The sequence below is a fragment of the Lynx rufus genome, unplaced genomic scaffold (genome assembly GCF_022079265.1).
Source record: "Lynx rufus isolate CCGP_SWC_20201006 ecotype Redwood Valley unplaced genomic scaffold, mLynRuf1.p SCAF_5, whole genome shotgun sequence".
Taxonomy (NCBI): domain Eukaryota; kingdom Metazoa; phylum Chordata; class Mammalia; order Carnivora; family Felidae; genus Lynx; species Lynx rufus.
Genome location: NW_025814867.1, coordinates 147,142,405 through 147,170,099, shown reverse-complemented (window position 1 = coordinate 147,170,099; position 27,695 = coordinate 147,142,405). Strand labels below are relative to the sequence as shown.

General features: G+C 51.4%; 1 protein-coding gene across 1 annotated transcript; it reads right to left on the bottom strand.

Moving 5' to 3' along the window:
• Positions 1-917: 917 nt before the first annotated feature.
• Positions 918-26,518, bottom strand: IL10RB (interleukin 10 receptor subunit beta). Its single transcript, XM_047099246.1, has 7 exons — positions 26,412-26,518; positions 24,418-24,541; positions 20,663-20,820; positions 18,179-18,345; positions 13,798-13,945; positions 7,963-8,117; positions 918-1,603 (listed from the first exon to the last, which is right to left on the bottom strand). Exons 1-7 carry the CDS (start codon positions 26,458-26,460, stop codon positions 1,289-1,291), a joined length of 1,116 nt encoding a protein of 371 aa, XP_046955202.1. The 5' UTR covers positions 26,461-26,518; the 3' UTR covers positions 918-1,288.
• Between the last annotated feature and the right edge of the window lie 1,177 nt (positions 26,519-27,695).

Genomic DNA, 27,695 nt, shown 5'->3' with positions numbered 1-27,695 from the left:
AGGAAGAACTCAACCGGGGAAGAGAATCAACGTCTCCCCTGTCATGAGACTAGCCTCACACCAGAGGAAGATCTTTGGGGGCACCGAGAACTGAGAATATATTGCTCGCTCCTTCACAAGGCTATTGAAAACAATGAAATCACACTGAAACGTCAAGTGAGAGCCAGGAAGGTCAACAATCCTCCGATCTCCCTCCGCCTCCCCCCATGATGTTTCTTTTTAAAAATGTCGAGTTATTTGAAGAGTTGTTTCTCTTGTTTGTGGCCTTCGACACAGCTGTTTATTGGGCAGTCCGGCACAGAGGAAGGGACATTTGTCACTGACCTAAGTTAGGAGTTAAAGTCATACCCATGACTGGTTATGTTGCTGGTAAGAACAGCTACCATTTCCTGAGTGCCTACTATGTGCGGGCACCGGGAGCAGCATTTTTTTTTAATTAAAAAAAATTTTTTTTAAATTGTTTTTATTTATTTTTGAAGGAGAGACAGGGCATGAGCAGGGGAGGAGCAGAGCGAGAGGGGGACACAGAATCTGAAGCAGGCTCGAGGCTCTGAGCTGTCAGCACAGAGCCCAATGCGGGGCTCGAACTCACGAACTGTGAGATCATGACCTGAGCCGAAGTGGGTCCCTCAACCGACTGAGCCACCCAGGCGCCCCCCTTAGGTCTTTTCATCTCCATGTACAGATGAGGAAACTGAGGGGTCACAGGCTAGAAGTTGCCTGAAGTAGAATTTAAAGCTTTCTAGACTGATAGCTCCCAGATGCCATTAGACCCTCACACCCGGCACAGCTCCCGGATGATGGCAGGAAGGGACGAAGGATTACCTGGCGAATGAATGGACACCAAAAATGGCAGATGAAAGCCTCATTCAATATCTGACGATTACCCAAATGTAGTACCATTAATGCAGACAGACTAAACAGAGAATAAAACTTTAATAGAGCACCAGCACTATAGAAAATGTATACAGTAGAAAAATAAATCCAGGCCAAGTATCTCTGAGAACCCAAAGTTTGCTGACCACATTTGAGTTGAGGCTGTTTTTTGGAGGCAGTCTATCGGCAGTCTGGTTGGATTTTACAGCACCTCGGTTTTTATTCCTCATTTAAAATATTTTTGTTTCTTATAATTAAAACTTATTCCTTATATTAGTGACCCTAAGAGGCTGAAAATTATACTCCCAGTGGTCAACAATTTTTTTCTTAAAGTTATTGAGGTCTTTATAAAGCAGCAAATTCCCAACGTGGAGTTATTTTTGCCAAGTGAGTCTTTAAAAATCTAGCTCTTTCATTGTTTAGATGTTGTCTCGGAATCTTCGAGATCCTGATTTGGGGTTTGCCCAGGTGGTTTCCCGCTCCATTTACCCTCAGACGCAGGCGAGAGAAGCAGGGGGGTGCTGTACTCAGCTGGGTGCACTTCCCCTTCGGGGACCAGCCTGGAGGAGCCCTGTCCCGACAGGGTCCCCGGGGTACAGCCGTTGCCTGGATTCTGCGTGCTGCTTTCAGAGACTGGTGTAATGACGCTCAGTTTGTCAAAGACTTCATTGTCATCAGAGGGCGGGAAGGAGAACAGAAGTGTATTGTGATGAGGGCAGCCCAAAAACTGCAGGGAAAAAAAAAAAAAAGATAGTTAATGATCAAATTTTCCCATTTCTTTTTCTGGGCTTACACAGATTTTATACAGAACTCCTGGCCAAAGAATGCGAGTTTAAAGGATGTGACAATCGCAGAGGGAGAGTTCCTCAAAACGTTAAAAATAGAATTATCATATGATGCAGCAATTTCATTTCTGGATACACGTCCAGAAGAACTGAAAGCAGGGTCTCAAAGAAATATCTGCACACCCATGTTCACAGCGGTATTATTCACGAGAGCCAGGGGGAGAAGCAGCCCGAGTGTCCGTCAACGGTGGAATGGATAAGATGTGGTCCGTTCATACAGTGGAACATTATTCAGCCGTAAAAAGGAATGAAGTTCCGACACATGCTACGTGGATGAACCTGGAGGGCATTACACTGGGTGGAAGAAGCCAGGCACAAAAGGACAGATGCTGTATGGTTCCACTTATGCGAAATCCCTAGAGTAGTCAAGGTCATGGACAGAAAGCAGGACGGGGGTGCCAGGGGCTGAGGAGGGGGGGATGGAGAGTTCCTGTTTAATGGGAGCAGAGACTCTGTTTGGGATCATGAAAAAGTTCTGGTGACGGATGGTGGCGATGGCTGCCCACCAATGTGACCCGCACTGTCAGAGCAGAACCTGACCCGGGGCTCGATCTCCCGAACCGTGACATCATGACCTGAGCCAAAACCAGGAGTTGGCTGCTTAACCGACTGAGCCACCCAGGTGCCCCCGATGGTTCCTCTTTTAAACTGGGATTTAGAGCAATCACAGCGCTGTGGCACTAACACAGGCCTGAGTGTCATTCCCTCTAGGAAGCAGGATGTCGCAGGCACAGGATGAACGTGTCTTGGAATAACGAAGAGAATCTCCCGTCTGTCTTCAGGCAGGGTTAGGGGCTCTCTTTGGTGTTTGCCAGTACCCGATGAGCCCCTAGTCTCAGCCCTCAGCCCTGTGCCGCCTGGCAGCCACGAGTCACATGTGGTTTCTGGCCACCTGAAATGCGGCTACTCGAATCAACACGTGAGAAATGCCAGATTTCGAAGACGCTGTATGAAAAAAGAATGCAAATATTTCCAAAATTATAAAGACCATTGATGACCGGTTGAAATGATATTTTGTAAATACTGGGTTACAGAAAGTATACTGTCAGTGTTAATTTCGTCTGCCCTTTTTTACTTAAAAACAAATAAACGACAATGTGGCTACTAGCCAATTCCAAATACACGTGGCTTGTGCTATCTTTCTGTCTAGCGCATCGAATGCACATGGCCTTGTTTATTTCTCTCTCCTAGGGCATGGGGCTAGTTACGAGCAGGAACCCTGGTCTAACCATCCGGGGCTTTCCTGCCCTTTGAAGCATGAAAGATGCCCAGGTGTTTCCTGGAATATCTGCCGACTTCACGTTTGCCGTTTTCCTCCCCGTAGGTCCACCGATGCCCTTGGATCTTCAGGATGAGGTGGAGACAGTCTCAGAGCTCTGCAGTTTCCCTCAACCCTTTGATGGGACTTGGTTTAATGCCGCAGGATTTCCACCTCCCACCTGATGGAAGGGAGGGGAGGGGCAAGAGGAATTACACCCAGATCTCAGTTTGTGCAAAGGAAGACACTGCGGAGAGGAGTAACTTCCCCAAACTCTCAGATCCAGTGGATTCGTAAGAATGGGCCAGGGCCACTCTTGATTCTCCTGGGAAAGGGGACAGGAAAGAACAGAGGAAGATGGGCTGAGTCTCAGGAGAGCACATGTCAGGCTGGTGTCCAGGCGGGACACATACAGAAACGCAACAGATTGGTGTTGGATAAGCCTCCGTGTTGCTCTAACTCCAAGTCCCTGTCCCTGCTGAGTCCCCCGAAACCCAGAATTGCTCTCTGGGCCGCGGTTGGCGAACCTTTACATCACGCATCAGGCGGCAGCATCCCATGATGCAATGATCCCAATCTTTGTAGTTTCCCGGTGCTTCCTTCGTCCCTCTCCCCGCTGGCCCCCTTCTCCAGCTCCCCTGCCCGCATTTCTCAGCCATCCCAGGGGCTGCCTCAGCAGGCAGGTGGGGCAAGTCTTTCTAGTCTTGGAGCAGGGGCTCGTTCCAGCAGATCTGGCTTTGATGTGCCTTGCGGCAGGTGGTCCCAGTTGTCCTTTCCTGTCTGACCAGTCTGTGACGACAAGCCACAAGCAAAAACAGCAGGTGAATAGTTTTGCTTCCTTCTGGGTCTCCACTTAACAAAATGCCTTCTGCCCAGAACAAAGGGCCTGCCCCTCTTTGTTCTTCCTGCTTCTCAGGAGCTCACAGAGGCCTCTTGGCTCTTTCTGGCTGAGGCGGTCTTGATGAACTGATTAACGATCTTGAGAGAAGGTTCTAACTGCTCGGAAACACTTGGTGTCTCACTTTCCCTGCACCGTGGACGGCGTGCGGCCTGGACCAGCCCTCACGGTGCTTCTTCCGCAGCTTCTGGCAACACTGGGGCTGGCCTGGCTCACAGCAGCGTCCGGAAACTGCCCTATACAGAAGGGCGCGGGACGCGAGGGACCGCGTCCTTCCCAGGGGCAGTTGCCACCAACTGACCGGGTGGTGTGGGGGCGGGGCCTGACACCAGCTATCACGACAATATGGTAACGGGACCAGAAGAGAAAGAGATGGCGAGGCCTCGGTAAGACACATGCACCTCGGAGCTTGGGAAACTCACCGCGTGGACATTCAGGGACCCGCCATATCAGTGAAGTTTTAGGGGTCCCCTGGAGTAGGACCCGCTGGACATCTTCTCTAAAGTAGAGGGCCAATGGCTGTGTCTCACCCCTCCCACCGCTAACAACTGGCACCATTGCTAAGTGGGCCTCTCTGGGTCTGGAGGCAGCACATTCCATACCTGGGAACCCAACTCCAGGGTGTTTGTAGAGGGACACAGGACGGCTGCCAAGGGCAGGAGAGGCCCCCGCAGGACGAACGGGCTATAGAGCAAGCCGCCCTGGCCGCATCTCGTGACCGGCCGACGCAGGAGCACGAAGGCCCGGCATTATCTGTCAGTGATGACGTGTTCACTGGACCCAACGAACACGAGGTGCGCGTGGCCCGGCAGATCCTTGACGGGTCTGTGGTGGGGAGCCACGCCGGGTGGGGTGGACGGCAAATCCTACAAGGAGAATCGCTACGCGGATGACTGCCGTTTGGGGGCCAGGCCCGGCCACTGCCGCAGAGAGTTATGCCCGATTTGTAAGACGGCTCCTGGACGTTACAGGGACCCAGCAGGGACACGGCCCGTGGCCAGAAGCGAGGTCGGAGGCTGCACGTACCCGGGGCCCGGCCTCCCACGCCACCCACCCCCGCTGCACCAGCGCCTCCGCCTCGGTCCGCACCACGATCGCGCGGGGGGCCGGCCGAAGGAGGAGGAAAAGGCCAAACGCGGTTCACAGGGCGGCTGGCGTGGCGCGTGGGCACACATCCAAAACGGCCTGTGGCGGCACTGCGGCCCGAACCGGGGGGCCCTGAACGGCAGTGGAGAGGAGAAAGCCCTCCGTCGGCGGAGTTTCGGCCGCGCATCTGGTCGTCCTCTCGTGTTGGAAGAAAAGCGGCCCCGAGACCGGGCTCCCCGTGGACTCGGGGGCGGAGTCGATGGCTGGTGGTCAGGGACCCAGAAGGGGCGAGCGAGCCCGCGGGAGAGGTGTGTGTCTGGGCTCAGGGGAGCGGCTCCAAGTGGCTCCGTGTCGTGTGTGGACTCTGAGACCGCCACGGGACCCCGTGCCAACCGAGCCCACGCTCTGTCAGACCTCAGCGGCGCTGACCCAGGCCCTGGCAGTCAAGGACGGCAAATCATTCCTCCCACAAGCGTCCACTACAGTCAAGTGCTTTACGGCCCCTTCTGGTGTCACCACTGCAGAATGTGACCCGATTTGGAGACGGGGTCTTCACGGAGGTATTCAAGTTAAAAAGACCTCCTCAGGGTGGGCCTCTAATCCGTATGCCTGGGGTCCTCATAAGGAGAGGCAACGTGGGCACGGGCACAGGCACACACCTGAAGGACACCACGTGACGATGAGGGCAGAGGTTGGGGTGACGCATCTACAAGTGAAGGGATGGTAACGACGGCCAGAAACCACCAGAAGCCAGAGGAGAGCTGGGAACGGGCTCCCAGTCACAGCCGCAGAAGGCACCCACCTGCCGGCGCCCCGCTGTCAGGCCTCTGGGCCCCACAACCGAGGCACAATAACCTTCCGTTGCTTAAGCCACGCAACCTGTGGGGCTTTGTTACGGACGCTCCGGCAAGTTAACACGGCCCCCGCCTAGTATCGCGTGAGACCGGGGGCCCGCTGACAGCAAAAAAGGCCTGGAGCGGGCACACGTCTAAGGGGCCCACTGGTGATACCACGCGGCACATGACCCAGCCGCGGCCAGCCCGGAGGGGCGGCGGACCGACCGGCGGAAGGGGCGGGTGACGCGCCAGCTGGGAAAACGGTGCCCTGCGAGAACGGGGCATCGTCCCGCGGCACCCGGGGTGCACCCAGAAGCAAGGACCGTTATGTGACGCTGCATCTTCGATAGAGAACAAGGGTTCAGGAACCAAGGGGGAGAAACCGGAGTGGCCGCGCTTACCATCGCTCTCAGGGACCCACTTAGGGTGCGCGCTCAGTTTTAGGCTGAGTCTGGAGCAGGATCCGCCAACTGTGGGGAAGCCCACGGATTAAGAATGGTTTCAGGGGCGCCTGGGTGGCTCAGACGGTCAAGCGTTGAACTCGTGATTTTGGCTCAGCTCACGATCTCACGGTTTGCGAGTTCGAGCCCCACATTGGACTCTGTGCTGACAGCATGGAGTTTCTGCCTGGGATTCTCCCCATCTCCTCTCTCTCTGCCCCTTCCCTGCTTGTGTGTGTGCGCATGCTCTTTCTCTCTCTCTCTCTCTCTCTCAAAAATAAATAAATAAATAAACATTAAAAAAACAAAAAGAGAGAGAGAATGGTTTAAAAGTTAAACCATTAAATGATTACCTATAAGTGGTTGTATAAATACCTGCATGCTATCTTGATTTTTGCCTCCTGGCCTACAAGGCCTGAAGCATCTGCTTATCTGGTCCTTAAAGGAAAAGTTTGCTGACCTTTGGTCTAGAGAGTTCCCAAAGGGGGAGCCTTCTTACCAGGGGACATAGTAGGACAGTCCTGGTAAACTTACATTATGGCCACCACTTCTTCATGTCAGGACCCAGCTGGCAAGGAAAGGCGACACCGGATGTCTCAGGGTGTCCCTTGCACAGTTCTTTTTTTTTTTTTTTTTTTAACATTTATTTTTGAGAGAGAGGGAGAGAGGGAGCACGAGAGCGCGGGGGAGGGGCAGAGAGACAGGGAGACACAGAATCGGAAGCAGGCTCCAGGCTCTGAGCTGTCAGCACAGAGCCCGATGTGGGACTCAAACTCATGAACCGAGAGATCATGACCTGAGCCGAAGTCGGACACTTAACTGACTCAACCACCCAGGTGCCCCATCCCCTGTGCAGTTCTAATGGCAAGTGAGTCACTGGGTGTCTCAGGGTGGTCTCTGTGCCATGATGGCAAGTGGACAAGTGCAGCCGCCCAGGCTTCTGGTGCCCCGTGACTAGAGACTCAGAACTACTCAGGGCTGAGGGCCTGGGGCACCAATGAGACAAACAGCAGTCATGGGAGGGGAGTGGGGAGAGGGTCCCACAGGGGGGCCAGCAGAGCTGTCAGACCGTGTCACCTGTGCTCCTGAGACAGGCCCAGAGTGGCTCCATTAACCTTCCTCATGTAACTTTCCCCAGGAAGAGAGTGACTTAAGTCTCGGGGGTGCTGCTCTGGTGGGTTCCTGTATAAGGGGTGGACTGTATTAGACGCTGAGGTGTGTCCCCCCCCGGATCTCCTTCTGGAAGGAGGCCCTCGCTGCCCTGGCCACCGGGGGGCACTGCTGGCAGCTGTCTCACAGCTGAGTGCCCCCCTAACGACTTGGGGCTTCAGGCAGGGAAGGTCAGAGAAGAAACAACGTCCAGGTTGGAGGGATGGTTTGCCTCCTCCCCGCGGGCTGTTCTGTGACCACAGACTGCCCTGCAGTGGTGTCCTTCTCCAGGACAGTCCGCCACGTGGGAAGAGATGGCCCTGACTTAAAAGGAAGTCCCCTTCCGGGGCACTTGGGTGGCATAGTCGGTTAAGCGTCCAAACCCTGATTTCTTGATCTCACAGTCTGTGAGTTCGAGCCCCACATCGGCCTCTGCGCTGACAGCACGCAGCCTGCCAGGGTTCTCTGTCTCCCTCTCTCTGCCCCTCCCCTGCGTGCTCTCTTTTTGTCTCAAAAATAAACATAAAAAAAAAAGAAGAGGTCCCCTTCCAGTCAGGCTCCCTCGTAGGCCTACCTCTTTCAGGTGCTGAGGCAGACAGTTCCCAGGGGAGAAGGCGTGCTTGGTCTTCTTGTATAGGCACCACAGCAGGGCGGAGCAGCCGAGGAGCAGGAAGGCCACACACACCGAGGCGGCCAGGACGACGGCGACAGTCCAGGACGGGGCGGTCTCTGCGGGGACGGGACAGAGGGCTGCGTTACCTGCTGCTCAAGTACACACGGGTCACGTGACCTCAACACCATCCCACCGTCACCATCCAGTGGAAATCCCGGCAAGCAGGGCCATCGGCTCATCTCGGAAGGGGTGAGGAGGTACCACGGGAAAGCTGCTCAAGAATCCAGGCGTTTCCAGCAAGGGTCACCCCCTCCTATCTGTTCCCAGGTTTGGTTTCTGGCAGGACTGCTGACAGGCAGGGTAAGAGTAAGCAAGAACCCTGGGCAGTGAGCCTCCCCATTCTGAGAAACCTCTTCTGCCTTGAAGTGGGAAATGGGACTCCCTGGGGCCCCAGAGCCCCAGTAAAACACACGCACTGCAGCGTTTTGTACTGAGAACAGCAAAAGGTCTTGGCATGACGTCTCCACCTGAGCCTCTGCGCCCAGAGACGCGCCCAAACTCCAACGTTGTCTCCTAGTGGCCTAAGGCCACGCTGCTGGGACGGGACGCCCCAGCATCTGCCTTGGGTTTCTGTCGGGGGAAACTCAAGGCTGCCAATACCCGGCCTTCCTTTCTTAGAGCATTTACCATAAAAAGTTTATGACTGTGAATCCTTCCTCTGCCCCTCTGAGATGCATACGTATCTCATGAAACCCAGGGGTGTCCTTCTCAAGGACCCACAGGCCATTCCTCTAAACTGCAGCCATCAGGAAGGCAGGTCCCTGTCCCCCAGCCTCCGAAGGAAGGTAGGAGCTGACCTGTTAATGCCAGTTAGCGATAGACACTGATGGCCTAACTGCATTGATGCTGACCGACCCTCTCACCTGCTTTTTGTAATTTTCCTCTTCCCTGATTCTCTCTTCTCTTCTCATTTTCCTTTAAAATTTTTAAAAATGTGTATTTGAGAGAGAGACAGAGTGTGAGCAGGAGGGGAGGGGCAGAGAGAGAGGGAGACACAGAACCCGAAGCAGGCTCCAGGCTCTGAGCTGTCATCGTAGAGCCCGAGGCGGGGCTCGAGCCCGCGAACCGTGAGATCATGACCTGAGCCGAAGTTGGGCTGAGTCACCCAGGCGCCCCCTTGTTCTTCCTTTAAAACGGCCGGGCAGCTCAGGGCGCCTGGGTGGCTCAGTCAGTTGAGCGTCTGACTCTTGATTTCCACTCAGGTCATGATCTCACGGCTTGTGAGTTCGAACCGTGCATTGGGCTCTGCGCTGACATCACGGAGCCTGCTTGGGATTCTCTCTCTCTTTCCCTCCCCTGATCACTGTCTCTCAAAAACAAACAAACAAAAAAGATAACCTGTCCAGGCAGCTCTTTCTCTCCTGCAGTCCTCACTGAATAGGTTTTTACTGCTTCAATTAATGCCCAGCTTTACCTCTGACCTGGGTATCTGTGGTCCTGGCTCCCCTCATGCAGCACCAGGAGCCTTCCTCTGTCGCCCGGGCCACCTACCCTCCCAGTGCCCAACGCCTGGCAACTGGCGCCGCCCTCCGATCAAAACCCAAAGCATCTGGTGCTGAGAGAGGAAAGCAAGTGAACCCTGCCCTCTAAGAGCAAGTCATTTTAAAGAGAGTCATTTTATTTGTCGAGAATATGCTGGCACGGGGCAGACCAAGCCTGCTGGAGCCTCATCAGCTGCTACCCTGCCCCCCCCACCCCCGCACTTAGCAGTATGAGGCCCGCAGGCACCGTCCTCAGATATCTGCGCCGGGGTGGCGCCTGCAGGGGGCGCAGGGGCTGGGCCCAGCCTGCCTTCCTCCCTCGGCCCCCTGTGTTTTCATTCACAACAGTGGCCTCATCCTCCTCCTGGCCGAGGGGAACTCCTCCCAGAATTCCCTGGTGAATTCTTGCTTCATTTGCTGGACCCAGGGGTGGTGCCTTCCAGCCCCCAGTTTCAGCGCTCAAACAGGTCCTTTCTCGGTGAACGCAGGGTCACGTGGCGATCGAGCTGGATGCGATGGTCCCGGGGCTGCACCTCAGCGAACGACAGGAGGCCGACTTGGGATCTGCTATCTCAGCTCTTAGGGAAGCCCCAGGCCCCTACTCGTCCACCTGTCCTTCCATCTAGCATTTTGGCACTCCTCTGTGTGGCGCGCAGCAGGCTTACTCGCTGAGTGCTGACTAAACACTGCTGGCCTCGACCCCAGACCCTGCGCCGTCGATGACACTGTGCTGAGCCCCCCACGCCCCCCTCCGAGGGCAGCGCCTGGGCTCCTTGTGATCCAGCCAGGATGTGCCGGCATCTCTTTGGAGAACGTTCCATGGGCACATCTGGTTGGTGGTGACAAAATTCAACAGATGCACTTGTGACTCACCCCGAGAGAGAAGGGGTAAGGACAGGTCACTGTGTCACACGGGCTGAGAATTACAGGAGGATCTGTGAGTCAAAACCCTCTGCTCTCTGACCTGCTGCGGGTCAGGAAGGACTCCCTTCCTCTGTGTTACCTGCGGGGAAGTCATGCCTGCGCTTGCCTGTGGAATTCATCTGTAGGCAGTAAAATTACAGGGAAGATAACCTGCTCCATCCCTGGTCATTCACTGGCTGAGCGACCGGCCGTGGGCAAGTTACTTCCCCTCTCTGAACCCTGATTTTCCAGTTTGTAAAAGGGGCAGGGCCCAAAGCTCTCAGGGAAAATCTGTCGTGAGGTTTAGAAGAGAAGACTGTGTTTGGGGGCACCTGGGTGGCTCAGTCGGTGAAGCGTCTGACTTCGGCCCAGGTCACGATCTCGTGGTTCGTGAGTTCAAGCCCCGCGTCGGGCTCACTGTTGTCAGTGGCAGAACCTGCTTCGGATCCTCTGTCCCCCTCTCTCTGACCCACCCACTCCTGCTTGCACTCTTTCTCTCTCAAAGATAAACATTAATTAAAAAAAAAAAAGAGAGATAACTGTGTTTAAACAAACCTAAGATGATGTTTGACAAAAGCAGGTTTTCAGTGGGTGACACTTTTCTTTTATAAAATGTTTGGATTTTGTCAGTTTGTGGGTAATCACTTACAGTCACAAAATATTTGAAATATTTCTCGTTGGTCAAATTGTAGGCTTCACACTGTGTCTCATGACATAAACCTTGAGGAGCACCTGACAATGTGATTGTAATAATGTCATTATTAGTAACCATAATATCTAACGTATTAAGGCCTCACTTTGTCCCAGGCACTGTTCAAGTCCCCCAACCCCCGCGTGTGGTGGCAACATACTGCTGTCCCTATTTTGCAGATGAGATGGCTGAGGCAGAGGGCAGTCCGGGACTTGTCCCATGGCCCATGTCATGTTAATGGGGGAAGGAAGGGACACCGGGTGATCCCGAAGTGTACTCAAGGTTTTGGGAAAGCAGATGACAGGTGTTCAGAGCAAAGGATGATTCTAGACCAGCGATTCTAGTGATTCAAGCAGGATGGGGGCTCCCAAGGTACAGAATTCTAAATCAAGTAAAAATGATTCAAGAGGGGAATAAAATGAGAAAAGACTTAGAGGAGGTCTATAGAAACAACGTGTGAGCTAGCAAATAACTTGTAGCACACAGACAGGAGGCTTTTTATTATTTAAAGGCACTGCAGAGAGGCTCAGCCAGCTCAGGCCGTGGAAGCAGGGACACAGGCAGGTGGACTTGGGCACTGACCTTGGGCCTACAGATGCGAGGCACTGAACTGGGGGCTAGAGAAAAAAACAGAGTGACAGAGAACGCCCTTCAGGGAGACCGCAAGACTTTCATTCTCTGTGTGGCTCTGTAGGCCTGAGAAAACTTCCTACTACAATTGCAGATCTTTGGATGACACCGCAAAGATCATGGACCTGGAAGACGTGAAAGAATCCTGGATTCGGGCAGAGCGCGCCTGGGTGGCTCAGTCGGTTGAGCAACTGACTCTTGATTTTGGCTCAGGTCATGATCTTGTGGCTCGTGAGTTCGAGCCCTGGATTGGGCTCCATGCTCACAGCTCGGACCCTGTTTCAGATCCTGTCTCCCTCTTTCTGCCCCTCCCCCACTTGTGCGCACGCGTGCATGCTCTCTCTCTCTCTCTCTCTCAAAAATAAATAAGTGTTAAGAAAAAAAAAAGAATCCTCGATTCAGGCAATTTGTGCATTTAGAAAACAAAGGGAACAACAATAATAAGATTCAAGACACTACAGGCCAGCAACCTTGATGCTGATCTCCAGAAAACAATAACAAACATTCCAGAATGGAAAATTAAGGGTTAGCTATCAACACTTAAAAAGGATAAGGATGGGGGCACCTGGGTGGCTCAGTCGGTTAAGCGCCGGACTTCAGTTCAGGTCATGATCTCACGGCTTGTGAGTTCGAGCGCTGCATCAGGCTCTGTGCTGATGGCTCAGAGCCTGGAGCCTGCTTCAGATTCTGTGTCTCCCTCTCTCTCTCTCTCTCTCTGCCCCTCTCCTACTCACACTCTGTCCCTTTCTCTCAGAAATAAATAAGCGCTGAAAAAAAATTAACAACAACAAAAAAGCATAAGGATGATAACTGAAAACAACATTAGGGCACCAAGAAGCAATTAGTTCAAAATGGCTGCCTTTCCTTTCTTGGGCAGGGTCACCCGTTGGTAAATTACGGCATATGATGGGCTGGTTTTTCCCAGGCTGTGTTCCTCGGAATGCTAGTCCTCAAGAAAAGGTGGTGAGAGGTCAAATACGCTAAAAGTCCTAATATACAGGGTGGCTTTTCTGACCGCGCAATCCAGCGCCCCATCGCTTCTAAGCACCCTCAAGATTACAGGGCTCTTGTTTTGAGAAACATTCATAAATAGTCCTGGAACACAGTTGATGAGGAGCAGAGATGATGAATCAATGAGACTGTTGTTGCATCGCAGTTTTGTCCGCTGCACTGTGACCCGGAAGATGAAAAGTTTTGTTCTCTCTGGAGGGAACTCTTTCTGACTCTCCTTGGTATTTCTGTAGCCCCCAGATCAGCGCCTTGCTGCCAGGAGGGCCTCGGTAAATGAAAACGGCCACGAGTGGACCTGCCTGTATTCACCCTTCCGTGGTCTGAGCTGGCTGAGCCTCCCAACGATGTCTTTGAATAATAAAAAGGCCTGCCGTTTGGGGGCAGACACGCAGCCGCAAGTTTGCATGACCCCGTGTGCAATGTGCCTGTATGTAAATGATCACAGCGTCCGGGCCAATGGTACTCTCCCCTCTCCCTCTTTTCCTCCTTCCCTCTCTCTTTCCTTTTAAGGAACAGGGAGCATGGAGGCACTGTGAGGGACGGTGTTGCGATCCTGGTAGCCAAGACAAGTAGCCTTGCTGGAGACAGTGATAAAGGTCTCCAAACTCTCCCTCATGTATCTGAAGGGACTGGAGACATGCAGCCTGGGAAGGGAAGGCTCCTGGGGGTGGGGCTTGGCCCTGCTGGGTGATCTTGTGTGTGTGGGGGGGGAGATGATGAGACTCGCACCAGGAGGCCTGAGGGCACAGAATGGACACGGTGCGGGTGGGTGCGAGGGGGCAGAGCCCAGCTCAATGAACGGAAAACGTGTCCATCCGTCCCTTTGGTCTCAGAGTGTACGAGTTGCCTCGGAAGGTGGTGTGGTCTCCTTCCGGCGGGAGGCAGATCGGTGAGAGCTGACCTGGGCTGCAGTTTGAGCTGGATGTGTTCCTGTCTAAGGAACTTTCCAACGCTAACACTCGGTGGGTGTCTATAGGCTCAGAGGAGGCAGAACTACAGACGGTGATTTTCAAGACTCACCGGCATTGGTTGTTGGCTCACAGACAGGCTCGCTCCATTCCCCGGTTTTGTTCCGATCAGGAAGAAACCCTTGAACTTGAACACAGTAAGTTGTCCGTGGCTCAAGATCTCTGAGGACCTCAAAGTCATACTGACAAGTAATCGGCCACTAGGAACGAAGACAAAAGTGAAAACATGTCTCCGCAGTGAAAGGACACCAGCTCTTTTTCCTCCCCTATTTGCCAGTTATAATCTTTACTTTGGGCTCAAAGCAGGCAGGTGAAGGAAGTGGGCGTTCCTCCCAGTTCATGTCAGGGGCCCCGAGAGCATTTTAAGGCACGGGGCAAGGATGGACTGTGGTCCCGATGGAACCGCTTCATTTCCTGAGTTCTCTAGTTTAGATGCCATCTAAACCATCCTACTCCTTTTTTAAAAAGAATTAAGTTGTAGGGGTTGAATATGTGTAACCAACACATTCATATGCTGAACGGCTAACTTTCAGTACCTTGGAAAGTGACTTAGTGGGAGCCTGGGTCTTTCCAGAGGTGATTAAGTTAAAATGAGCTCATTAGGATGGGCCCTAATCCGGTATGACCAGCGTCCTTACAAGAGGAAATTTGGACACAGACATGCACATGCCACAGAAGGACGGAGGCACAGATTGGGCTGTCACTTCTACAAGCTAAGGAACCAAAGAGAGCCAGCAAGCTGGAAGCTAGGAGACAGGCATGGAACAGAGGCTCCCTCACTTTCCTCGGAAGGACTGGCCACCACTGCTGACACCTTGATCTCACACGTCTGGCCTCCAGAACCTTGAGCCGACGCCTTCCTGTTCAGTCTGTGGTACTTTGGTATAGCTGCCACCGGTCATGTACAGTGAAACTCCGTGTGGTTTTCCTTCTAAGTCAAGGGCAGGTGGCCGACCCTTAGCTGCCCAGCCTTCTCCTTCGAATCGCTTCTCTACTGGAGCCCCTGGGATGCTCTCGTCCAGCGGCGGCCTGCCTCCCCTGCAGGGCACACATCACAGCCTGCCTCTGCAGGCACATCCCTGACTCAGCTTAGTTTGAATAGAAGGTATCATAATTGATATATTCCTGAATTTGGGAAACCAAGACAGTTGCCGGCAAAAGAAAGGAAACAAGAAGAGCATCTACCAGCCACACCTCCATCACGGTTATCGTTTCTGGATAGAAGGCTCCTACTTAAAACGCGTTCCAGGCACAGGAACTTCCACAGAAAGTGAGCACAGACTCTTCTTTTGCTTTAGTAATTGGTTATTTTTCTTTTAGGGTTGGGCTTGTTGAAAACTTGTCTCTATTCCTTTATTGTACGAGAAAGTTAAGCTCACTGAGGACAAGAACCGGATTATACCATCGACTGATGAAAAGCATGGTGTCACTTCCAATAATTAAATTTATTTTTTTTAATGTTTCTATTTATTTTTGAGACAGAGAGAGACAGAGCATGAGCAGGGGAGGGGCAGAGAGAGAGGGAGACACAGAATCGGAAGCAGGCTCCAGGCTCCGATCTGTCAGCACAGAACCCGACGCGGGGCTCGAACTCACAGACCGTGACATCGTGACCTGAGCCGAAGTCAGACGCTCAACCGATTGAGCCACCCAGGAACCCCGTAACTTCCAATAACTAAAAATAAGAAAACCCTGACTTTCATTTCTAGAACTCCAATACCCCTAAGACCTTACGGTGCCCTTTTTTTTCAAAGACTAAACTCAGGGCTCACTCACAGTGGCAGGCAGGGAAGGACAGATAGGGAGGGCCCTGTTCAAGTCCCCTCTGACTGCTTTTTTCCAGTTGTCTTTCACACCTGGGCAACTTCTCACTTTATCTGCCCACTCTCTCCCAGCAGGAAGAAACAGAATTTCCCGAAGCCTTTTAGGCGATTTGCTTAGGGATCTAACATGGCAGCCTTTTAAGCCTGCATTCGAGAAGGGAACCACACTGTCCTATTCCTTGCAGGCTGCTGTAACAGAACAGGTGGCTTATAAACAAGAAACATTTATTTCTAACATGGCAGCCTTTTAAGCCTGCATTCGAGAAGGGAACCACACTGTCCTATTCCTTGCAGGCTGCTGTAACAGAACAGGTGGCTTATAAACAAGAAACATTTATTTCTCGCGGTACTCGAGGCGGAAGAGTCCCAGATCGAGGCACGGGCAGATCTGGTGTCCGGGGAGGGCTGCTTCCTGATTCACGGCCAGCCATCTGCACGCTGGGTCCTCACATGGCAGAGGGGGAGAAGGGGCTCTCTGAGGTCTCTTTTATAGGGGCACGAATCCCAAGCCTCCTAAAGGCCCCACCTCCTAATACCTTCACTTTGGGGGTTAGGTTTCAACACATGAGTCTGGTGGGGGACACAAACACTGAGTCTACAGCACGTATAAACCAGTAATGGTGACAGGGTAGACACCAGCGAGGGAGGAGCGGGGGAGCAGGCAGCCTCCCCAACACTCGGCATGTCACAACAACAACAACAACAGGCAGAAGTGACAGACAAACGTGCAGCCAGACGCCTATCCTGTGGGCACATCCTGGATGAGAAGCTAAAGATAAACGAGGTGTTGCATTTCATGCCTGGTGCAGGAGGCACTCAGGCACGACAGCGGTGGAAACTGATCCTTAATAAAGGTTCGCTAACTCCTGTCTTATCTTTGCATCCCAGAGCTTAACAGAGACGCCTGCACTTGATAAGTGGCTATAAAACTCATTATTCTGGGGGAGTTTGGGTGGTCCAGTCGGTTAAGTGCCCAATCCTTGGTTTCGGCTCAGGACATGATCTCCCAGTTGGTAGGATCAAGCCCTACATTGGGCTCTGTGCTGATAGCATGGGGCCTGCTTGGGGTTCTCTCTCTTTCTCTCTCTCTGTTTCTCCCTTGCTTGCGCATGGGTTTTTCTTTTCCCTCTCTCTCAAAATAAATAAATAACCTTAAAAAAAAAAGCCCTTATTATTCTGTATTGCTTTCTAGGCATACATTTCCTGGGATCTTGACTATAAGCAAAATCATCTATTCTGTGAAGAAGGCTGATATCCTGCGCCATTTAATGGAGCACTTTTTGAGGGAAAAATTAACTTGAGATTCTGGGGGGGCCGAGCAGTATGTACCTATAAATTTAATTACACAATTCCTAAAACAATACACATAGGTGACTCTTTCCTCCCAGACGCTTGAGAATTAAGTGATAAAAGCACCATTTAATATAGAAGGGATAACACATACATAATCTAACTTATATGACATATACATATGTCAGTTTAGGACCACGAATGGCATTCAGCTTGGAAGCAGTAAGTATAAGAACAAAAGCTGACCAAGGATGAATGAAAATAGCCTTAGTGCATCTACAGAAGGGGAAGGGAACCCCATGTATTGACCATATCATTGTTCAGGTAACGGGACAAGTTTATTTTTTTTTTCATTATGCCATTAAGCTCCCCCAAATCCTGTGAAGGAGGTTATTAGTCCCACTGTATTAATGACGTGGGTTTTCATGCCCATTCTGCAGACAGGAAGGAGCTGAGGTACAAAATGTGACCGGAGTCACAATGGCAGGAGCCACATCCAACCAGGTCAAACTCCTAGCTCCTTTTTTTTTGTTTTTTAAATGTTTATTTTAATTTTGAGACACAGAGAGAGAGAGAGAGAGGGGGGGGGGCGGGGCACAAGCAGGGGAGGGGCAGAGAGAGAGAGAGAAGGAGACAGAGAATCCGAATCAGGCTCCAGGCTCCAAGCTGTCATCGCAGAGCCTGACGTGGGGCTCGAACCCACAAACCGTGAGATCATGATCCGAGCCGAAGTCGGACGCTTAACTGATGAGCCACCCAGGCGCCCCCTCCTAGCTCATGTTTTTAAAGGAACCATCCCCTGGAGAGGAGGAGAGTGATGGGGAAAAGTGGGGTCAGATGGGTAAAATGTGACACTCTTCATCTAGCATCCAGGGGTGGGGCTGCCGTGACCACGGCCTTGACTGTTCTGTGGTGTACATGGGGCACAGGGGTTCATACCGTGGAACAGCAGTTATGTAGCACGTCACCCTATTCAGCTGACTCCAACTTCTGTCAGGTGACTGCTGAGTCAGTTCTATATTTTCCTACAACTTCCCTTCAGGGAGAGGAAGGTTTCCTCTCATTGAGCTAGTACCCTGGAAGTCATTTCCCTTGGGGCCCGGGAAGCACGAGCCAGATACTAGGCATCCTTCAGACTGGGAAGCTTCTGGCACTCAGAGGAACTGGCCTTAAACCCTTTGGTCCATAAGGTGCTACCACCTTGCAAGACCCTGACCTGGATGGCCTCCTAGCTCCCTTTCTCCATAATCACGGCCTCAGACTAATACTAGGCAAAGAGGGGAGGCTGCACATAAAATGCATATGATTTGCTGAGCTTACCTTTTCGTCAGAGCCATTTTTCCAATATTGCACATTATAAGCCCACGAGTTATAAATATTCCTCATGGTCCATGTTTCAGGTTCATTCTCTATTTTGGGGGCTAAGAAACGCATATGTAAAGAATTAGCAAGTGCTTCTACTTGCATTCCAGGTGGTCCAATCATGGCTAAGGAAGAGAACAAATTAAAATGGCTGTCAAAAATCCCATTTAAAAACGTCAACGTTTCTTTTTCATAACGGTGCAGACCAATGGTCTACTGAAGGGCTCTGCTCTTGGATGTAAGATGGCTATGACATTGACTGAGGTGGCCAAGGAGGGTGGTCGGATTTTGTTTGCTCCACGGTCAAAGCTGTCATAAAATACGTGTCTATTTATTGTCTGATTTCCCTCATTAGAGTGTATACTCCACGAGGGCAGGGATTTTGTCTTGTTAACTGTTACAGCTTCTGCACTAAGAATGTGCCTGACACACAGTAGGTGCCCATTAACAACTGTACCGTGAATAATAAATATCTCTCGGTGACTGTGCTATTTGAGTCATATCCTGTATTCTTCTCTGGCTGTTGTTACTTCTTTTGAGGCTGTTAGTGGGCCTGCTTCCAGCATTCTACTCTTGTTTTTAATCTGCTGGTAGCTGAAAACCAGATAAGAAAATTTATTATTTGCTTTCAAAGCAAAATGTGTAAATAGATTCGACGTGACATCTTGCAGCACTTTCCTGTCATATCAACTTCAAGAGGCAAATACCCAGAGAAGGGCGGCTGTTGCTAAGAGTGTGAAGAGAGCAGCCTGGTTCTCAATCCTTGCTGGGCCACTCCTTACTTGCATGACCTTTGGGCAAGCTGCTCAGCTATTGTGTATCAGTTTCTAAAGGGAATTTCCACAGATGGGTCCCCAAATGGGAACTGGAACCCGTCAGGACCCGGTCAGTCCCTTAGCAATTACAGGAGCAGAAGACTGGACTATGTTTTGAAAACTTGACTACTGTTAAGCTGCTTGTTATTTTTGTTAAAATAAAGAGAGAGGGGGAAGGGAAGGGAAGGGAAGGGAAGGGAAGGGAAGGGAAGGGAAGGGAAGGGAAGGGAGAATGAGCAGGGAGAGGCAGAGAAAAGAGGGAGATGGGGAATCCCAAGCAGGCTCCATGCTGCCAGCACAAGCCCAATTCAGGGCTCAATCTCACAGACCAAGAGATCATGACCTGAGCTGAAATCAAGAGGTGGACACTTAACCGACTGAGCCACCCGGGCACCCCAAGCTGCTTGTATTCCTCAATGTTTCTTTTTCTTAACTTTCATAAAGATAACCTTTAGAAAAGATAATACAACTTTGATGACTTCTGACTCCAGAAATAAGAGTTCTGTTGTCCAAGGCTGGGACAGAACTGGGAAAGAGTGGAAGGGTGTCCTAGCTGCATTCCCCACCGGGGGTGGGGGGGGGTGAAGGGGGCGAGGGGGGGGCAAAGTTGTGGGAGCCCCGGGGGTCCAGAGCAGGGAGCAGAATAAAGGCCCCACCCCACACAGACACAAGCCTTCCAATGCTTCTCTCCAGGACTCCTCGGAAGACTGCACTTGAGTCTTGTTAGTGAGGGTACCCGGCCCCTCCTGTCCTCTTACTCTCTCTATTGCTATAAGGTGGTTTAATTAGTTTTCAATTCCTGATGTTCTAATTATGTTCATCTTGTGACCTCTGGTGAGTCCCCACGACCCCCCAGATCTAACCTGGGAACATTCTTTTTGATGCTTACCAGCCTGCCTGACTCAATGTACCGGACATGCACCGAATCCGTTGCTCTGTCCTTCATTCTGCGCAAGCTGGCTCTCTGCATCCGGTCAGCCTGTCTGCACACCTGCCTTGAATAACCTTTATTCTTCTGCCTGCCATGTCACATTTCCTTACGTCCTAACTTCTAACTGATTTCCTCCCAGAAAATGCACTACATTAATCTTTCCAGTTCTTTTCATTAACAACACTGGCCTCAACTCCTTCTTTACCCACAAGCCTTGACATTCTTAGATTTATATTTAATTATCGTGTTGACTTTGTGACTATGCCTTCCTGTCTCTCTCATAAACTTCTTTTTTTTTTTTTTTTTTAAATTTTTTTTTTTCAACGTTTATTTATTTTTGGGACAGAGAGAGACAGAGCATGAACGGGGGAGGGGCAGAGAGAGAGGGAGACACAGAATCGGAAACAGGCTCCAGGCTCTGAGCCATCAGCCCAGAGCCCGACGCGGGGCTCGAACTCACGGACCGCGAGATCGTGACCTGGCTGAAGTCGGACGTTTAACCGACTGCGCCACCCAGGCGCCCCTCTCATAAACTTCTTTACGACCATAGCCCTTCTTATATTCCCTAAGCTCCTTGTGCAAGGCCACCCACTTTGTGGGAGCTCAAAGAATTCTTGCTGATGGGCTACCCCATGGGGAAAAAAACCCAAGGCATGATGATGGCATTGTAATGAAATGGAAAACAAAGCGACTTACTGTCATCCACAGGACAGAAGGTGATGTTCACCCAGTCTGAGTGCTCATCTGCAAATTCAGCCCTGACTCTCAAGGTGTGATCACCATACTTGGAAAGACTTGAGAAATCACATTCCATCAAGACAGTACTTGTGCACATATCTTGGAATTTCTTATAACTGTAAAATCAGAAAAATAAAATCATGAAAGTTCTCACTCTGGTCTGAGTCTGACTGTTACTTTATTAATCCCCACTACCGAAGGATAACGGAGAATAACGTGAGAAAAATACACCAAATTCGAAATCATCAGTTTGGATGAGTAGCCTGCCTCGTCTATAAGAGCATTTCCCAAACTGTGCTCCATGGGACTTGGGTGATCCTTGAGATATCATAAGTTGTTTCAAAAATAATCTGTCCAAAGTCAAACGACTTGGGGCAGAAACTAGGTTAAACATAAAGAGGCATCTGTCTTCATAACAGAACTTCTCAGTGACCTTTGTATCTTAATGAGCACGTACCTCTCCAAAACAGGGTTGAGTATTCAATACATTTGAGGAAGAAAGCTTCCCTCCTTGATTATGTGGGACACAGTCTGTGAATACTGATATACCCAGAGTAGCCAAAATAAGTATGTTACAATAATTTCAAACAATGTCCTACAAATGACTCTTGCTGCAATTCCTCTGGAAAAACCATAAAACAATTCATTTTTATACAGACGTCTTTTTTTTATTAATTTTTTTTAATGTTTGTTTATTTTTGAGCAAGAGAGAAAGAGCGTGAGGGGGGAAAGAGCAGAGAGAGAGAGAGGGAGACACAGAATCCGAAGCAGGCTCCGGCCCCGAGCTGTCAGCACAGAGCCCGACGCGGGGCTCGGACTCACGAACCACGAGATCATGACCTGAGCTGAAGTCGGACAGTTAACCAACTGAGTCACCCAGGCGCCCCACTCCTATTTTATAGATGAGGCACAGGTATGGAGGACCTAAGAAACTCGCCCGACGGAACTCAGATCTGTTGGACTTCAGAGCCCACAGTCTTAGGAGCCACACTACATCTCGCCACAGTCTTGGCGACGGGGCCCAGAACAATTTCCTACTAAAAGTAGGCAGAGATCATTGGGATCATACTATTCTACAATCTGCTCTTTTCACTTAATATAGCACAAATCTTTGGTCAATTGAGTCTTCGCGGTTGCCTGACATCCCACCATTTGGAAACTCCAGGGGTCACTGCATTAAGGGGGCTTTCTCATATGTGGCCACTTCCTTCACTTAAACTAACGCATCGAGATGCCTGGGTGGCTCAGTCAGTTAAGCATCTGACACTTGATTTCAGCTCAGGTCAGGATCTCACGATCTGTGAGTTGGAGCCCCACTTAGCGCTCTGCGCTGACAGCGTGGAGCCTCCTTGGGATTCTCCTTCTCTCCCTCTCTCTCTGCCCTTCCTTCCTTCCTTCCTTCAATCTTTCCTTCTCTGTCTCAAAATAAATACATAAACTTTAAGAAAATATTAAAAAAAATAAACTAACTGGACTGGAATAAATCAACTGACTGGAACACAGGGTATTTCAAAAGCTGTTCTGCAACAATTTCTCCTTCACAAGTCATTTTTATTGCACTTAAAAAACATTTTTCTCGGGGCGCCTGGGTGGCTCAGTCGGTTAAGCATCCGACTTCGGCTCAGGTCATGATCTCGCGGTTCATGAGTTCAAGCCCCGCGTCAGGCTCTGTGCTGACAGCTCAGAGCCTGGAGCCTGCTTCCGATTCTGTGTCTCCCTCTTTCTCTCTCTGACCCTCCCCCGTTCATGCTCTGTCTCTCTCTGTCTCAAAAATAAATAAACGTTTAAAAAAAAATATTTTTCTCCCCGTTAAACAGGTAATATGACCCATTCCCCATATTTACATCTAGTTTTCAAAGACGATTCCATATTCGAATCACCCATACATCCTCTGAAAGTGCCCCTCCTCTGGTCACCCCTACCCAGCGCACATATATGAGAGAGTCTGTGCTATCTAACCCCTCAGGCTAAGTTCGAACCAACCTTTCACAAGCCATGGAACAGTCATCAGATTTTTCAGGATCAAATTTCTTCCCCAAGGGCACCCCCAGCACATGTTGTGTTTTCCTCAGCACATCCCGTGCTCGGTCTACACTTCCATGCTAAGGACACCTGGAGCCCAGGGACTGACCTTTGTTTACTGGGAAGTCACTGGGAATTCGCACCTAAAAGAGGAACATCGAAACCAAACGCCTCTACCACAAGGGCACAGAACAGAACGCCAAATAACAAACTATGGGGGAGAGAGACAGAGGGAGAGGGAGGGTGATTTTTCCACAGTGAAATCTCTACCGCTGTCACCACCACAGAAACAGACATGAAATTATCAAACCAATGTCAGTGGGAGAAAATACACAGCAGGGAAAAAGGAGACACAGGACGACCCTTCCTAAATCCTTGAGAAGATGGACAAAGCTGGACTACAGACTGGAGGTCAGAGGGAAGTACCCACATTAAAGCTGTCAACCTTGACAGCTGCCCTGTGGTGATGTAAAAGATTATCCTTGCTCTTAGGAAGTTCACCGTGGAACATTAAGGGGCAAAAGGGCATGATGTACGAGAGAGAGAGGGAGAAACCTTAAAGGAAGGCAAGCCTTAAAAAACGGTGAACTGGATGTAGGCTATTCGGGAGTCCTTTGTACTGAACTCAAAATCTTAAAATGTTCTGTGAGCTGGGAGTTACTTGGGATTCACAAGTTACAAGACAAGTAAAGACTGTCTATCCATCTTCCTACTTCTTCTCTGACTTAGCAGGCCTGGGATAGGTTTGCAAAACAGAGCCGGACGAGAAGCGTGGGATGAATGGGGTCTGGGACCTGGGTTTCCTCCTGCTTCGCCGAAGGCGCTGTCTCCGTATGTTTCTGAGTCACACTGGAGGCAGGTGTGCCGGCTCATCACCCTTTGGCCTCTCGCGGTTATTTGCACTTGGCATAAAGGTGCGTCACCTGCAGTCCAGACTGTGGTGCGTGACGGCAGGCTGCTGAGGGAGGGCTGGCAGAGGGAAAAATCGGCGGGCAGGGCAGGTGCTGGGAAGTCAGAGCCCCACTGAGATAATAGTCTTGGTGAAACTCACCCTTCCTTCATAAGCCTCTGTGCTGTTTTCAGAGGCCAGAGCTTTTCACAGTCAGTAGGTGGCTGACTTTCAATTTGGGGACACAGCCAGAGTAACTGAGCACCCACTGTGCAAATGATCGGCACCCCATAGCACGGGAGTGTTCTGTTATAATCTGCTGGAGGGCGTGGGTGGCCGGATGGCCAGGGCTTTCCTGTTCCGCATACCTCAGTTTTCCTGGATGGCTTCCTCCTCCAAATGGCCGACTTCTAGCAATGCTACTCTAGTAAGTGGAGATGGTATCGGTGACGTTTTTCTCTTAAAAAGCATCAAATGTGACAAACCTGATACATTCGCATGGCAACTGCTACCACTGTGGCCAGTGACATCCATAGCCGTGTGATATAAGGTTATCATCTACCGGTGGCCCCGCGATTGTCAAGCTATGGACCAACACGACAAGAAAAAGTAAAAAGGGCTTTCCCTGTCTTTTCTCAGAGAACAGAACTTTCACGAGAATTTCCCGGACAGAATGAAGGCCAGCCGGGAGGCTCCCTGTGGGATATCACGGTCATGCAGGTGACAGCAGTCAGACCCTCTCCTGTCGTCCAGCCCAGTGACCAGCTCAGGGCCTTCCTGCCCAAGAATGCCCCAGACTCACCTTTGGTACTGAGCTGTGAAAGTCAGATTCCCTTTGGGAAAAGCAGGCACCTCCCACTGCAGAACGTTCTTGAAATTCACTGAGTTCATTCTCACGTTTTCGGGAGGTGGCACCATTCCTAAGGCTGGAAAAATAAAAGGAAAAGCTTTGCAACTTGGTTCCTCAAGAGTTGCACAAGTAAATAACCACGTCCAACATGCAGGTCTCCCTTATGGCTTCATGCCTTCAAATGGGCACACGGGCGAGGAGAAAAGACCCACATCAGCTGTGCCGAGGAGTCTGGATTTTATCTGGGAGGTTGGGGGTGGGGTGGGGCAGAGAGTGAGCACGAAGAAGGGACAGATGGGGGTGACCTGGATTTGGGTGGTGGGAAAACGGTGTAAGGGGGGGTGGGTACACGGGTTTTTTTAGATATATTTCCAGAGGTATAGACTTGAGATGTTCTGATCCGTTTGGTGTGGAGACATTAATATTCATTCCCGGCTTAAGCACCTGATGCCCTGACTGGGGCTGGGGACAAGGACACCGAGAGTCCCATTTTTAGCTGCATTAGGTTTGAGATGCTGGAGAGCTATGCGAGCAGGGACGTTCAGGACAGCTGGAGGAAGGGGCCTGGTGCACAGAGGAGAGAGCTGGGCTAGAGACAGAAATCATTTTTTTTTTTTAACGTTTATTTATTTTTGAGACAGAGAGAGACAGAGCATGAACGAGGGAGGGGCAGAGAGAGAGGGAGACACAGAATCGGAAACAGGCTCCAGGCTCTGAGCCATCAGCCCAGAGCCTGACGCGGGGCTCGAACTCACGGACCGCGAGATCGTGACCTGGCTGAAGTCGGACGCTTAACCGACTGAGCCACCCAGGCGAGCCTAAAAGAGAGTTTTTATTTTTTTTTATTTAAAAAAAATTTTTTTTTTCAACGTTTATTTATTTTTGGGACAGAGAGAGACAGAGCATGAACGGGGGAGGGGCAGAGAGAGAGGGAGACACAGAATCGGAAACAGGCTCCAGGCTCTGAGCCATCAGCCCAGAGCCCGACGCGGGGCTTGAACTCACGGACCGTGAGATAGTGACCTGAGCCGAAGTCGGACGCTCAACCGACTGAGCCACCCAGGCGCCCCAGAGACAGAAAACATTTTTACAGGTGCTTAGGTGGCTCAGTCGGTGGAGAGACCACTCTTGATTTCGGCTCAGGTCATGATCCCTGGGTCGTGAGATTGGGCTCCTGGCTGAGCGTGGAGCCTGCTTACAATTCTCTCCCTCTCTCTCGCTCTGTCCCTCTCCCCCCACCCAAAAGAAAGAAACCATTTTTAAACTTTTTAATAGAAAATAGCAAACATACACAAAAGCAGAGGGAAGGGTATGATAAACCACCACGGGCCCACCACCCAGCTGGTGCCAATAGAGATACATGTTTGCATCACAGGCCGGATAGCTGGTATGGAACGCCAGACTTCTGCTGGTATCCCCTACAGGGATAGTGCGGGGGAAGGGGGTAGAGGGCCTGGTTAAGAACTTGACCCCGACAGGGATCTGGCAGAGGGGCAGGATCCTAGGTAGAAACAGCCTGCGAGGCAGGAGGAAAACCGGGACACTGTGGTATCCTGGAAGTCCGGGGATGAGTTCATCAGAAAGGAAGCGGGGTGTGGGGGGGGGGTGGTCCATGGTTATCGCAACCCGGGCAAGAAATCTAGGGGCGGGCACAAAAGGTTTCAGTGGATTTTGAACTCAGAAGCCCCGCAGCTGTGGAGGTGAGGAGCAGAGCTCAGGTGCTGGGGTGCTGAGGACTGAATGGGAGACCCTGGCGGCCGGACCGGGCACTCGGTCACTTCCAGGGCGCCCATGGGGTCCGCTCAGGGTTGGCCCTGGGGCCATCGCTGCCGGCGTCGCGGCCCGGCCTCCGGGTCCCCAGCGGACGTCGGGCCGCGCGGCGGCCGGGAGCCCCGGAGGGCGCGGCGCAGGGACCGGCCCGCGCCCCCTCCCCGCGGACCCCTCACCTGACACCAGGAGGCAGCCGCCCAGCCAGCTCCGCAGGCCCCGCGCCATGGCCGCGCCGGGAGCCGGGAGGGCGCTCGGGGGGCCGCGGCAGCCGCCGGGCCAGCGCCCCGGTGCCCGCACCCCGAAGCGCCCGTAGCTCCTCCTCCGCCCCCGCCGCGGCCGCTTCCGGGGGCTGGTGGGGCGGGGCGAACCGAGGCCCCGCCCCCGGCCCGGGTGCCGCCCTCGCCCGCCCGGCGTCCTGTGCACCCGGGCGCCCCGGGCAGAGAGAGATACTGGTGGGGCCTGGCGACGGGAGACGCGGAGGGAAGGGGACTTGCTACCCCCAACTCGTGGGTGGAAAACACCGGTAGTAAACCGTTTGCAAAACTGTACGTAAGGTACCCGGATTGGGGGAGACACCCCGCCAGCATGAAAGGCGTGCTCTTCCAAGTTAGATAAGTAGCTTACAACGCCCACCCAGAGGTTCTATCTGGGGTCATGGGTGGTGGTGGGTTTTCTTGACACCATTCCGTATCCCCCCAAGTTTTCTCCAGTGAAAACTGCCTCCAGGGTTTCTCTAGAACCCCCTTTCCCTGAAAGTAAGCTGATTTTAAGGCGCTCTATTAGCAAAGACGGTTTAAAAGAGTTTACGTCACCCCCTCCCACCTAGGGGTAAACGACAGAGAACCAAGTTATTTATTGGGCAAAAACTGGTTTCTCTCACGAGATTGCTGAGAAACGTTTAATTTCCTCTTTCAAGGCTTGGGCAGTGGTGAGGTTGGAAAGTTCAGAGCAGGGTATAAAGTACGTGGTGATGTAAGGCACTGCTTGACGTCTGACCCTAGAATGCTCCACCATGAGCACAGCAAGGAGCGAGGAATGTTCCCTTGGTCCCTACAGGCCACCGCACACAGAGGGACTTCCGTGCAACCCTAGAGATGCCGGCAGAGCCACAAATCATCTGTGTATTTACCCCCTCTAATGAGAAATAACTCCGAAGGCACTACCCAGTTTTATTAAAAAGTATTTATTATCCTTCACCAACTTATGACAATTATACAAAACTGAAGCACACACACATACATAAACACAGCCATAAAAAGTTTATCCCAAAAGATCACTCTGGAAATCTTTCAAAATATGATAGTTGCTTTAAGAGGACGGAGAAATGGGCACTTTCCATCATAAAGTTCCTTTCCTAGGTGATTTCATTAGGTTATTAAATAACCCCTTCCCCTCTCACATCCCTCTCCTTTGAATTACTTTTGTTTTTGAGAAAGGGAGAGAGAGAGAGAGAGAGAGAG